Source organism: Mesoplodon bidens (assembly GCF_964165515.1).
Source record: "Mesoplodon bidens genome assembly, chromosome: 4".
NCBI lineage: Eukaryota > Metazoa > Chordata > Mammalia > Artiodactyla > Ziphiidae > Mesoplodon > Mesoplodon bidens.
Window position 1 is genome coordinate 151,858,214 of NC_138160.1, and position 12,235 is coordinate 151,870,448.

Sequence of the window (12,235 nt, forward strand, 5' to 3'; positions counted from 1 at the left end):
GCGTTGCCGCTTTCTCCCTCATACACGAGCCTGCTTGTCCAGGAGCACCGGTGGGGTCCCAAGCGTCACAGCTGGCCCTGTAGCCGCTAAGTGGGTGTCTGCACATCTTCCAGCCCAGTACGTACAGCCCGTCACCTCCAAGGGGCAGCGTGACTGATGTAAGGTCCACCTGCCCCTCCAGGTGGAGGAAGTGCCCGTTGCCACCCAGCCTTGCAGTCCCCATCTGTCCTGACTCAGGGCTCGTCACACCCCTGGTGCCGCCAGAGGGACAGCGGCCAGTGTGACACAAGCATCACGCTAATGCTGGTGCTTTGGAACCTGCCTCTCCTACTGTGCCCGGGGCTCCTGTGAGCACCTTGGGGATGAGCCCGCCAGTCTGACTGAGATCCGGCCGTGGCGCCCTGTCCAGGGCAGCCAGATTCAGCAAATACAAACCCAGGACGTCCACTTACATTTGACCTTCAAAGAGACAATGAGTGATTTTTATTTAGCGTAAATATGTCCCAAATATTGCATGGGATATACTTATACTGGAAAAGTCATTCAGTGTTGGCCTGATTTTCAAATGGAACTGGGTGTCTGAATGTTATCTCCCATCCCTCCCCCTGCCACCCTGACCGATAGACGTGTGGGTCAGTGTTCCCTCAGACCAGGCAGCACCTCCATAGCTGACCACAGGATCATGAGCTCGTAGCAGCTGCCGTTAGAGCACTGAAGGCTGGGATGGTTGTCACACAGCAGAAGTTGATGGATACACACAGGGAGTGAGCACCAGAGCCCGGAGTGGCAGCCCGGCTCCCGGATCCTGATCCTCACGTGGTCCCGCAGGAGTTAATTAAATAAGAGCGATGCTGCCAGAGAAGGTGAAAAATGCTGAGAGCAAACAAGGGTTCTGGCTTTTCAGTTGGAAACTCGGCTTGTGTTTCAGCCTTTCTAATGGCCTTTGAGAAAACTCCCTCCCTCCCCGGATCATATACCCCAAGCTGGGAGGAAACCAGGAAAGACTGAGCGGCCGCGGGACCCGCAGACCCAGGCTCTGTCCCCACTTCGGCCCCCATCCAGACAGACCCTCCCTCCCTTGGGAATTGCGCTAAGAATTCATTTAAACCTCTTGCCCAGAGCCTTGTGGGACGGCAGCCTGGCAGGTGGATAGAATTCTCTCTTCGTTCCTTAAGGGCAGAGGCCAGTGAGAAGAATTAAACGAAAAGTGAATCATCAAAACAAGACCTTCCCACCAGCCTCATCGAATCAAGGATTTCAAGGACACTGCACTTTTCAGGACACTCCTCATGTTTTTTAGCCAGTAAGTGGATCGTTCCTGGATTGTTCCCAAGGGCCTTCTGAGGTCTTCAAGAGAGAGAATACTTTTCTCTCTCTTTTTTCAAAAACTCGTGGTAAAATACACAGAACATAAAATTCACCACCTTAACCATTTTCAAGCGCACAGCTCGGTGGCATTAAGCACATTCACAGTGTGCAACCATCTCCACCATCGTCTCCAGAACTTTCTCATCTTCCCAAACTGAAGCTCTGTCCCCATGAAACTCTAACTCCCCACCCCTTCCCCTGGCCCCTGGCCCCCACCATCTACTTCCTGCCTCTATGGATCTGACTCCTCCAGGACCTCCTGTGAGTGGAATCAGACAGTGTGTGTCCTTCTGTGTCTGGTCAGCAGAATAACGGCCCCATGACGTCCCCGTCCTGGTCCTGGGAACTGCAGACGTGTCATGGGGCAGAGGAGACTTTGCAGGTGGGATTAAGGCCCCTGAGATGGGGAGGACCCTGAATTCCCGGGGGCCCAGCGTCATCCCAGGGTCCTTATAAGAGGGAGGCGGGGGGGGGCGGTCAGAGGCAGAGGGAGACGGGAGATGCTGCGCTGCTGGCTGTGAGGATGCAGGAGGGGCCGCGAGCCAGGGATGCGGCGCCTCTGGAAGCTGGAAAAGGCGGGAACCGATGCTGCCCTGGAGCCTCCGGAAGGACTGGCCCTGCCCTCGCCTGGATTTAGCCTCGTGAGACCCGAGTCAGACTCCTGACCTCCAGGACTGTCAGAGAACCAATCTGTGCTGGTTTAAGCCCCCTGTTCACGATGACTTGTTGCAGTCACCCCAGTAGACTCACATCCTCAGAGCAGGGGGACCAGGGGGACCGACCCATGGACACCAGGGTGAGGATGTGGTGGGACATGGGGGAGGACCTGGCGAGACTCAGGCAGGTTGTATCTAAAGCCCCAAAACTTCTTTCCTGAAGGGCGGGGGCCCACATTTGATTCCTGGGGCTAGAACCCCAGAGAAGAGCTGACCTTGGCCACCGAGGGGCATGCTGCCGGGCCCAGGTGCTCCCCCTGAGGACAGATGCCCTCCTTCCTCAGATAGCCTGTTCTGCCCGAAGCAGCCCCCCTCGACCTCAGCTACCCCTGCCCCGGGCGCCCTTGGAGACCCGCAGCCTCGGCTATTTCAGGCCACAGATCCTCCCTGGCCCGCGTGGGCCGCTTTCAAGATGCAGCTCTTAGAATAGCTATGGCTGTTTTCCCTGCGGTGACTGCAGGGGAAGGAGTTTTAAGGAGGAGAGGGGCCGGGGGCAGCAGGAGGGGACAGGCCCTGCTGGCTGGGTGCCACCAGTTGCTCCTAGCCTCTGGAGGCCCAGGCTGGTGGGAGGAGGGGGCTGCTGTCGGGGTCATTCTGGGGTCAAGGCCAGGGGTCCCATCCCCATCCCCATGGGTGTGTGGGGGGAAACAGAGGCAGGGCAGGTGGAGGGGCCCCTTGGCCACACAGAGGGGCAGCAGAGCCAGGTTTGAGTCCGCTTCCCATGGCCTTGCCCAGAATGATCTTCTCTGCGGGGGTTGTGCCCCTGGTACACACGCAGAGCCTAACTAAAGACCCCTCCAACTGCCCCTGAAGCCAGAAGGGCTGGGGACTCAGCAAGCGCTTAATAAGTGCTCTGAGCATGACTGACGGGCCACGTGGGAGAACTGAGACAGTCACTCACTCACTGAACAAGCACTGCTTGAGCACCTTCTGTATGCCACACTCAGGGATGTGGGGGACACCCTGGGTGGGTCAGGGGCAGAGGCAGGAAGCAGCAGCCCTGGGGGCAGTGACGTCCCCCAGAGAAGTGAAGCAGGCAGAGGGGGAGGGAGAGGTCCAGGGCGGCCGACCACACCAGGCAGGGGATGGGCCCGCATCCGCTTTATTTCATGGGGGGATAGAAGGACCCCCTTCAGACCCCAAGTTGAGCCCTTTTTCTCTGCCCGGGGCTGGCCCTCAGACTGGAGGTTTCCCAGGGCTGGAGCAGGGAAGGTCTCCCTTGTTAGATTGGGATGTCCCAGAGGAAGGGGTCGAGCGTCTCCCCTCTCAGACTAGCGGGAACAATTACATCTGGAGGTGGGGGATTTGGTCTCCTTCTTCCCCGGACCCAACAGCATTTGGCAACATCATAGGGACAGAAGGAGTCATCCCCAGCTTTAGACCCAGAAAGCACAATGATTCCTGCAGGAAAAGAAAAGCAGAAAAGAAAACCCTCAAGCCCAAAAGTGCATCCACCTTGGCCTTGGCAGCATGAGATTTGTGGCTCTAGGATCTGGATTTAAACAGGAACCTATGTCCTAAGGCGGGGGCTCAGGACGGTCCGCAGTTCCCACAGGGCCAGGGCAGGGCAGGGCAGGGCAGGGGGTGGGCGCCCGGCCCCAGGCTCAATCCTCATCCTCGCTGGCGTAGATCCGGGTTTCCCAGCACTCCGCCATGGAGTTCTTGTGGCGGGTTACCCGTGTGGCCCCCAAGACCTGCAAGAGGAGGCACGAAGTCCCCATCAGGGTCCTAACGCCCCCAAAACAGCTCCCCTCACTGCTAACCCATAGGAGAGGCCTAGAGCAGGGGTAAAGCAGGACCATCCCCTCCTCCGTTCCAGACCCTCTACTTAGTAATAGTGCCAAGGAATGTGTTAACTCATGCTGAGCTCCACAGCAGGGAAATGCCCGAGTCTGGCATTTTGGACTCAGCTCAAAGAGGGTCACGAATGTATTCCACAAATCCACAGAGGTAGCTGGCCTTCTACATGTCTCAGATGAAATGCCTCCCTCAAAGAAAATGCCCCTGTCTTGGGCCAAGTCAGCCCCAAAACCATCTGGCAAAGAGGCGGCACATGGAAACTCTTTCCACAATCTGTGCTCATGACAGGCATCAAAAGCAGGTCACAGGGCTTCCCTGGTGGCGCAGTGGTTGAGAGTCCGCCTGCTGATGCAGTGGACACGGGTTCGTGCCCCGGTCCGGGAAGATCCCACATGTCGCGGAGCAGCTGGGCCCGTGAGCCATGGCTGCTGAGCCTGCGCGTCCGGAGCCTGTGCTCCGCAACGGGAGAGGCCACGACAGTGAGAGGCCCGCGTACCGCAGAAAAAAAAAAAAGAAAGCAGGTCACAGAAAAATCCACCTCAGGCACACACTATCAATCAAGAAGATATCCAGGGAAGTCGAGCTCTGAGACATCCCTCATGAGGTGTGGATAATAATCAGAAATAACAATGATGGTAATAAACGCCTGAAAATAACAAGGATGATTTTGATAGATTGCCACAGCTCTCCTCCTCCAAGCAAAGCTGGCTCTCAGCCTTTGGCTCAGGGGGACAACCTCATGGTGGGGACCCTGCTTATGTGGCGCAGACATGAAGAGAGGCCCAGTTTACCCACTGTGCACCACACGTGTAGGGGACACAGGGGCACAGTCACTGGCAGGGCAGTGAGGGAGGCAGGTGTCAAACCCAGGTCACACTTGAGCCTTGCCTCACCTTCCCTGGCCCTAATAGGGAGTGTCAGACCTTGGCCAGGCCTCCAAGTGCATGGCAGGGCTCGAGACTCACCCACTGTTCATTCTTCTTTCTCTCCCTAGGAGCGTCCTCAGCTGAGGCCTCTGCCGTCCACATCAGGCCCGAGTGCAGGTGGATGGGGGTGAAAAAGTGTGGCTCAGACACCGAGTAGCTGCCTGTGATGCCTGGGGTGGGGGAGGAAGGAAAGGGCATCAGGGAGGATCCCAGAGTCTCCGGAGGGCAGAAAATTTGTCAGACCCCAGTCCAAGAGACACAGAGTCTGGCTAAGAGGCTGGACCAGTTAAGGAGATGGGTGAATGGACAGACAGAGCAGACAGCAGGTTGCAAAAACTGATAGACAGATTGACCGAAATAGCCAGTCAGGAGAAACTGGATCCACAGATGAGCTGACCATACAAGGAGAAAACATTAAAAGTCACACGGGGGATATTTTACCTTGACAAAAAGGAGCAGTTGACCAAGAGGTTAGGACATCTGTAAACCTTTATGCACCTAACAACAAAGTGTCCAAATGCATAAAGCAAAAAACCCAAGGCAAAGTTATTTCTCCAAAAGCTACTGCTTAAGCAGACAGACCAGCCAACTGGGGCAGTAGACAAAGTGCCCCAGATGTCCCCCCACCCCTAGCCTCTCCTGCCATTCTCACACTCCTCATGCCACCCTCCTCTGCTCCAACCTTTGAGACTCCGAGCAAAGCAGCCCTTCCCAGGACCCTGCCTCACCAGATGCGCCGGAGGAGCTCCTGGAATCTAGGTCACAGCAGTCGTCCGGAGGTGGGGAGAAGACCTCAGGGTACAGAGCGCTCCGCCGCTCGTCAGCCACCTCCTGTTCCCGGCGCAGGACACTCTCCACCTCCCTCTCCAGAAGCTCTGACGACTGGGACTTCTGTAGCCTCAGTGCCGGGGCCCCAGCCACCTCCCAGCCCCACACTCGGGGGGCCTCAGCTTTCTCAGGCTCATCCAGGACCCCGAACCTCAGGGGACGCAGGCAGAAGTACTCCCATCGCACGACACCCCTGTTGGCACGCAGGGGTCCCCGGGGAGGCTCCTGCTTTGTGCTTGAAGGTTTTGCAGAGGATCCCGAGGGATGCCTCTGAGACCCTGTGGCCTTCGGAGAGCCCACAGGCCTGGCCTCATCAGCAGAGAGACCGCTGGGCTTGCGGTAGGTGTGGAAGGCTGGGGATTCTCCCGGGGGCATCCGGGGGCTCAGGTAGGCATCAGGTGGGATGCGGTTCACCTTCCTCACCTCTGGTGTGGGGCTGGCTGCACTGGCATCTGGGGTCGGGCTGAGGATGGAGTCTGAGCTGTGGACTCTCCTGAGAATGGGCTGGGGGCCTTCGGAGAACCAGTCAGATGTGGACGCCCGGCCCAGCTGCAGGCCCTCCCGACGGTGGTCCTCCTCGCGCTGCGACTCCTGGGCCATATCCCGCTGCACATAGAGCGATGGGCGCCCCCTGTGCAGCCGCGGGGCTGTGGCCAGGCTCGCCTTGCTCAGCAGCAGCCTGGCCGGGATCTCCAGCAGCTCCTGCTGGCTGGCCGCCCGTTGCAGTCCCCGCTGCTCCCGGAGGTCTGCCTCCCGCTTCTGAGCCAGCCGGATCTCCCGCTCAATGGGCGTCTCCTTGGCGGGTTCTGGGGACCCCTCTTGGGACCAGGAACCAGGGTCGTCCAAGGCTTGGGCACCAGGCCTGGTGGGCAAACCCTTCTCTTCCGTGACCACCTCCTTTGCCTCAGGCTTGACTGGGACGACACACCCATTGACCAGGGGTGGCCCGTTCAGGGCCTTGGAGGCCTGGCTGGCCCCAGCTGGGGGGATCTGGGCCAACCCGGGTGGGGGGTCCTGAGGAACCCCCGCACGGGCATGGGCCACCCTGGATGGAGGGTTCGTCTGCTCCAGGCTCATGAACTGCCGCCTGGCCGCCAGGAAGTCGATCTGCTCTGTGTCGATCATGTTCTCCTTCAGGGGCATGGACTGCGGTCGGCCGGGGCTCCTGGGCTCCCCGTGGTCAGGGGTGCCATGGAGCATGGCCACCGTGCCGCTCTTCCTGACCGCCTGGTCCTGAATGACCAGTCGGCGCTCCCACTCCAGGTCATGTGGCCGTGAGGGCAGGGTGTCCCTGGCCTCCAGGTGGTAGGCCTTCACCTCCATCTCCTCATCATCCTCTGGGCAGGGCAGCCGTGGGGCCAGCCGGCCAGGGAAGCCACGCAGGCTGAGGGATGTCCCCATCTGCACCGTTTCCAGAGAGGCCTCGTGGTCAGCAGGCCATGCCACTGGCTCATCCTGGCCCCAGCCTCTGGCCACGGACCCCATGCCCACCAGCTCAAACGAGTAGCTGGTGTCGCCTTTGAAGGTCTTGCCGGCCACACGGGGTGAGTGGGGGATGCTGAAGATGGGGTATCTGGTCACTCGGTCCATGTCTGGGGGTTTCTGCCCACCAGAGGATCCCAGGGTGGAGACGATCTGGGCTCACTGAGGGAAGAGAAAGACATGTCAGTCACCAGGTCAGAGCACCTGGGGGGAGGTGCAATACCACTCCCTTCACGGGCAAAGTCCTGGCCAAGTGGCCTCTGTGATTGACCCAGGGAAGGGTAGGTGACCCAGCCCTGACAATCAGAACATTCTACCCTTTGGCCTCTGTGATTGCTTCAGGGATGCACATGGGACCTAACCTGGCCAATGACGTGAAATCCTGGGTCTTTGCAATTAACGTGGAAAATTGGACCCTCTTCCCGCTGGGCTTATTAGGCTGGTTGGATGAGGCCGAGAGCTGTTGGGGGGCGATATGTGTCCTCTTGTGGATGCACCTTGCTTAAGAGCACCCCCAATCCCAACGCAGCATCCTAAAAACATTGTTTGAGCTCCTGGATCCAGCCACACCTGAATCCCTAGGTGTCCCTGTACTGACCCAACAACTCGGTCCCTGTGTGTCTAACATTTGCAGGCACCCCTCCCACCTCCTCTGCCGGACACTGCACACCCTGCCGGGTGAGCCTCCCACCCAGTTCACCGCTTCCAGACCCAGGGCCACCCTTGGACAGCCTCTCTCCCAGGGCACACACACACCCTGAGGTTCCTTCTGTGATTTTTTCCATCTGACATTTACAGATGAGCCCAGTGGGTCTGCCCCTCTCTTGGGGATGTCAAGCGGGGAAACTGAGACCCAGAGAGGGGTGGTGATGGGCAGGGTCCCACATCCTGGTTCTCTCTCCTGCACCTGTCCAGCAGGACACCTTGTCCCATCCCAGACAACCCTCTTCCTCAGCACCATAAAGCCAGGCTGGGCTAAGGAGCGCCTTGGACCTTGTCCCGCTGGGCCGGGTGACACCCTGACCCAGTGCTCCAGGGGGCCCAGCCCCCCTCCCAAGAGTCCCGGCTCCCTCTGAGCACAGCTCCAGGAGCCGCCGTGAAGGCCCGGCACCTGCTCTCACACCTCTGTGACTCCTGGCACCCTCACACCCTGCCCAGGGCTCTCAAGACCGCCATCCGGCCTCAGGCCAAACCCCCAAACTCTGCAGGCACCAGACCCCAAGGTTGACCCTCTTCCTCCTCCCTGTGCCAGAAGGACCCTTATTTCTGTTCCTCCACAGCCTTCTTAGCTACAGCCTACAGGACACCTCCTCCAGGGGACCCCCCCCCCAGATTGTCCCCACCCTCGGAACCTGTGGCCTGATCATCCCGTGTGTACCCAGCCCGGCACAGTGTGGCGCCACCTTTTTACAGCTGAGGAAAGGAACTCAACTCCTCAAGCAACCATGGTCCCTGGCCTTGGCCCCCTGGTGCCACCAGAGCTATTGGGTCCATCGCTGCATTTTTACACCAAACATGGTTTTAAAAAGAAAAACACAGACCCTCCCTGAACTGGAAAAGGGGCATCAAGCACATAAAATCGATCATGGGGAACCATGTTACACCTAATGCAGTATCACGCAATCTTTCAAATATTGAAACTATAATTAAGAAAACAATATTAAGAAACAAGCAGGCTTGGGTAATCAATCCCAGCCAAGAGGACTGAGCCTCTTTCCCAATGACGAAAGTGGCTGGGGGTGCACATATCTTTGAAGGGAGAAGGTTATATTTAAGGCCTGTCACTTCCCACCTGAAGCCATCAGCCAGGACCCTCTCTCCCTCCCAGTGGGCCAGGTGAGCACCGCCTCCCGCAGCCCGGAGTCTGGTACACAGCAGGTACACAGTGGCTGACTCTCACTCTGGGTGCTCAGGGCCCAGGGTTTGGGCTCATTCTAGCCCAGACCCCAGCTGCCCCTCCAGGCCACCCCTCCAGCCTCAGCCCACCCTGGATGGCAGGTCTGGTCCCCGCGCCCTGCAACTCCCCTCGGAGGGCAGGTGTGGCAGGACTGATGCAGAACCATTTGCCCATTTGCCTAGTGCGTGGCCAGAGGCTCACCCAGCAGGATTTATAAGCCACATTCCGGGAAAAAGAACCGCACGCCCAGAGGGTGTCAAGTCTCCCGGTGGGTGGGGCAGTGTGGGGGACCACTCCTTCCTCAGCCCATTCCTTCTGGGTGATTCACTGAGGTCAGTGGGGTGGAGTCCCCCTCGCCTGCGTCCTTGGGCAAGTCTTCCTTCCAACCTCAGTGTCCACACCTGGACAGTAGGTAGAGTCCAGAGCACGCAGCTGCCACCACGAAGGGCTGCCATGCAGACTTGGCACCCTGTCCCTGGTATACAGTAGGTGCTTGATAAATGCTTTCACGGCAGTGGCTGATGTTATTATTTATACCTGGATCCACCACTGATCTCAAAGTGACCTTGGGGCAGGCATTCCCTCTTGAAAAGCCTCTGTCTCCCTGTCTGTGAAGTGGGACCTTGCTGACCCCACCGCCGGGTGTGGGGAAGAGCAAGAAGGCCTGAGTGGGTGCCTGGCGCAGAGAAACCCTAGGGGAGAAACGCCCTCTTGGAGGCCTTGTGGACTCTGTGCAAATGAGTAGTAATAGCGCTCAGAGCCTCCCAGCTCCTGGTGGGGCTCCTCATAATTGGGCATCTCACACTGGCAGCTTTTTTGCCTCTCCTAAGAGTCTGTGACAAGGGGACCATTCTTGTCCCCAACATATAGCAGAGGAAACCGAGGCCCAGAGAGGGGTCACACCAGGGAGTGACAGAGCAACAGGTTCTGAAGCCAGGTAGTCACCACCTCCTCCTCCAGGAAGCCCCCCTGGATGGCTCCTCCCCAGCCCCAACTCTGTACCCTGTTGATACCAAAACTGAAACTGGGTTTATGGTCCCTGGTGCCACACACCTGCTTCCTCATCACCGCAACTGGCCTCCCGCCCTTGGGCAAAGGCCTGCTGGAGGGGCCTGGGGCTCAGACAGGGCAGGTCCCACAGCAGGGATGGGCTCCTGGACTTCTTCTTCCGTCACTCGGGGCTACAGTCTCCGGGATCCTGGCTGGCAGAGCCCCAACCCCTGGACACACATGGACACTGGGCCAAGTCTCTGAACCGGCCCCACAGGATCCCAGCTGCCCTCCCAGAGGCTGGACACCTCCCCACGCTGACTGCCCCACCCCCCTCCTATGAGCCCCCTCCTATGAGCCCTCCGATCCCACGGGAGAGTTCTAAGCTGTTCAAGGCCTCCCCAAGCAGGGCTCTGGCTGGTGCTAAGCGTCTCCCCAGAAACCTCCAGAATTCCCAGAACCAGTGGGGGGCCCCTGTGCCTCTGGCCCTGGGGGTGCCAATCAGGCCCCTCACTTAGAGGGTCGGAGATCAAGGCCCCTTGGATTTGGGGTCCTGAAGCCCGGGGTGGAGACTGGGGACCTGGCAAGGTTCACGGATGGGCCTCTGCTTCCCTGGGCGGGTGCAGCGTGGGAAGGGCACAGACCTGGCCTCAGAGCCAGCCAGCGGGTACAGAGCGAGGGGAGGCCCCTGCCAGCCCCTGGGACCCCACTGAGTCTGGAGGGGGCTGAGGGTGGGGCTGTGGGCTCCCTCCCTGTACCCTGAAGGCCCCGCCGGTGAGCAGATGGTACCGCTGGCACACAAACCCCCATGCCAAAAGTAGAGCCCACCCCACTCAGGACCCCCGCCCGCCCAAGCGTTGCATCCTTCCTGTCCCCCCATTTCCCAAGACTCACCTCTCGGCTCTGAGCCCCAGCAGCCTCCAAGCCTGGCTCTGACTCTATGGACTGCACAGGGGCCTCCCAGCCCTGCCCTGCCCCAGGTTGCCAGGGGACACAGCCCCGCCCCGTGAAGCAGGTGCACCCCCTCCTCCCAGGCCCCACCTGGGCTCAAGAAACAAAGTCCAGAGGAGGAGGAGAAAGACGACACCACAGAGTAGAGGGCAGGCGCTACGTCCACGATGCATGGCCTCGGGCCCCAGGGGCCCCCAGCCCACAAAGTTGCAGCCAGAACTCACCCAGAAACCTTCTAGCTGCCCTCTGGCTTTCCCATCACCTCTCAGCATAGCTCAGAGAGGGGCTGTCCCTTGCCTGGGGTCACATGGCTGGTCCACGAACCAGCTGCTGTTTCTCAGAGGCGGAGGGGGGGGGTGTTCAAGTCCAAACCCCCACTGTGCCACCTGGCTTAACCCACCCTTTGGGGCTATTTCCCCAGAGAGCTCCTTTCTGAGACCAGCCCAGCTTCCTAGTCTCTGGGGGCGTTCAGCTGGGCCTGGGTTCAAATCCCACTTAACCATTCTGAGCCTCTGTTTCCTCCTCTGGGAAATGGGGACATCACAGGGCTGGGAGATGCCCCCAGCCCACTTCTACATAAAGGGCCAAATGAGGACATAAAGGCGCCAGAAAGCGTTGGGATGGGCAGGGCCCAGGCCCCACTGACAGAGGGAGGCACGGAGGCTCGAAAAGGGTGGTGGGTGTCCCAGGTGCTTGGCTGTCCTGATTCTTGGTTGAGTTGCAGAGAACCTGCCAGAGTCATGGAGCCCAGTGTCTGCGGGAAAGTCAGGCCACTGGGCACAGTGGTCAGTCAACGGGGGAGGGGACACAGTGGATGGGGCTTCCATCCCCCGGGCTAGGGCTCTGTCCTGACCTGCCCCTTGGCTGACTGTGGGACCCCTCTGAACCTCAGTCTCTTCTTCCATCTAATGGGCCCCCAGCTCCAAATCTGGCAGGGCTGCTCATGGGGGGGAAAGGCAGAGACTGGGTCATCCAGCATGTTGGGGGGCACTATGAAAGTGAGGACTCACTCTCCTGTTCCCAGACTGGGGTGGCCTCCCCCTCAGGGTTCACACAGCCCACTGTACAGGTGGGCAAACCAAGGCCCAGAGGGAGCAGCCACTCCTCCCACCCAGATCACATAGTGAGATAGAAGCAGGGGTGGCAGCCCCCATAAATGCTTCCTCCCCGTGTCCCCACCCATTTTCCAGGGACTGACTTCTCGGCAGAGCTTAGGGGTGTCTGTCTCCTGGGGGGGCTGTGAGCCCAGCAAGGGGCAGCCTCAAAGCCAAAGGATG

General features: G+C 59.3%; 1 protein-coding gene across 1 annotated transcript; it reads right to left on the minus strand.

Annotated features, from left to right (window-relative positions):
* Positions 1-3,363: 3,363 nt before the first annotated feature.
* Positions 3,364-10,938, minus strand: MISP (mitotic spindle positioning). Its single transcript, XM_081232888.1, has 4 exons — positions 10,902-10,938; positions 5,539-7,282; positions 4,850-4,980; positions 3,364-3,778 (listed from the first exon to the last, which is right to left on the minus strand). The coding sequence occupies exons 2-4, from the start codon at positions 7,226-7,228 to the stop codon at positions 3,689-3,691; spliced, it is 1,911 nt and encodes a 636-aa protein (XP_081089014.1). The 5' UTR covers positions 7,229-7,282; positions 10,902-10,938; the 3' UTR covers positions 3,364-3,688.
* Positions 10,939-12,235: the final 1,297 nt, after the last annotated feature.

Bases quoted from the DNA above. Each gene is read 5' to 3' on its own strand.
- MISP (XM_081232888.1), bottom strand. From the start codon at position 7,228: ATGGACCGAGTGACCAGATACCCCATCTTCAGCATCCCCCACTCACCC. The intron at 4,981-5,538 runs GTGAGGCAGGGT...CCCCCACCCCAG, and splicing joins GAGCTCCTCCGGCGCATCTG to GCATCACAGGCAGCTACTCG. The intron at 3,779-4,849 runs GTGAGTCTCGAG...CTCCTCTTGCAG, and splicing joins GAAAGAAGAATGAACAGTGG to GTCTTGGGGGCCACACGGGT.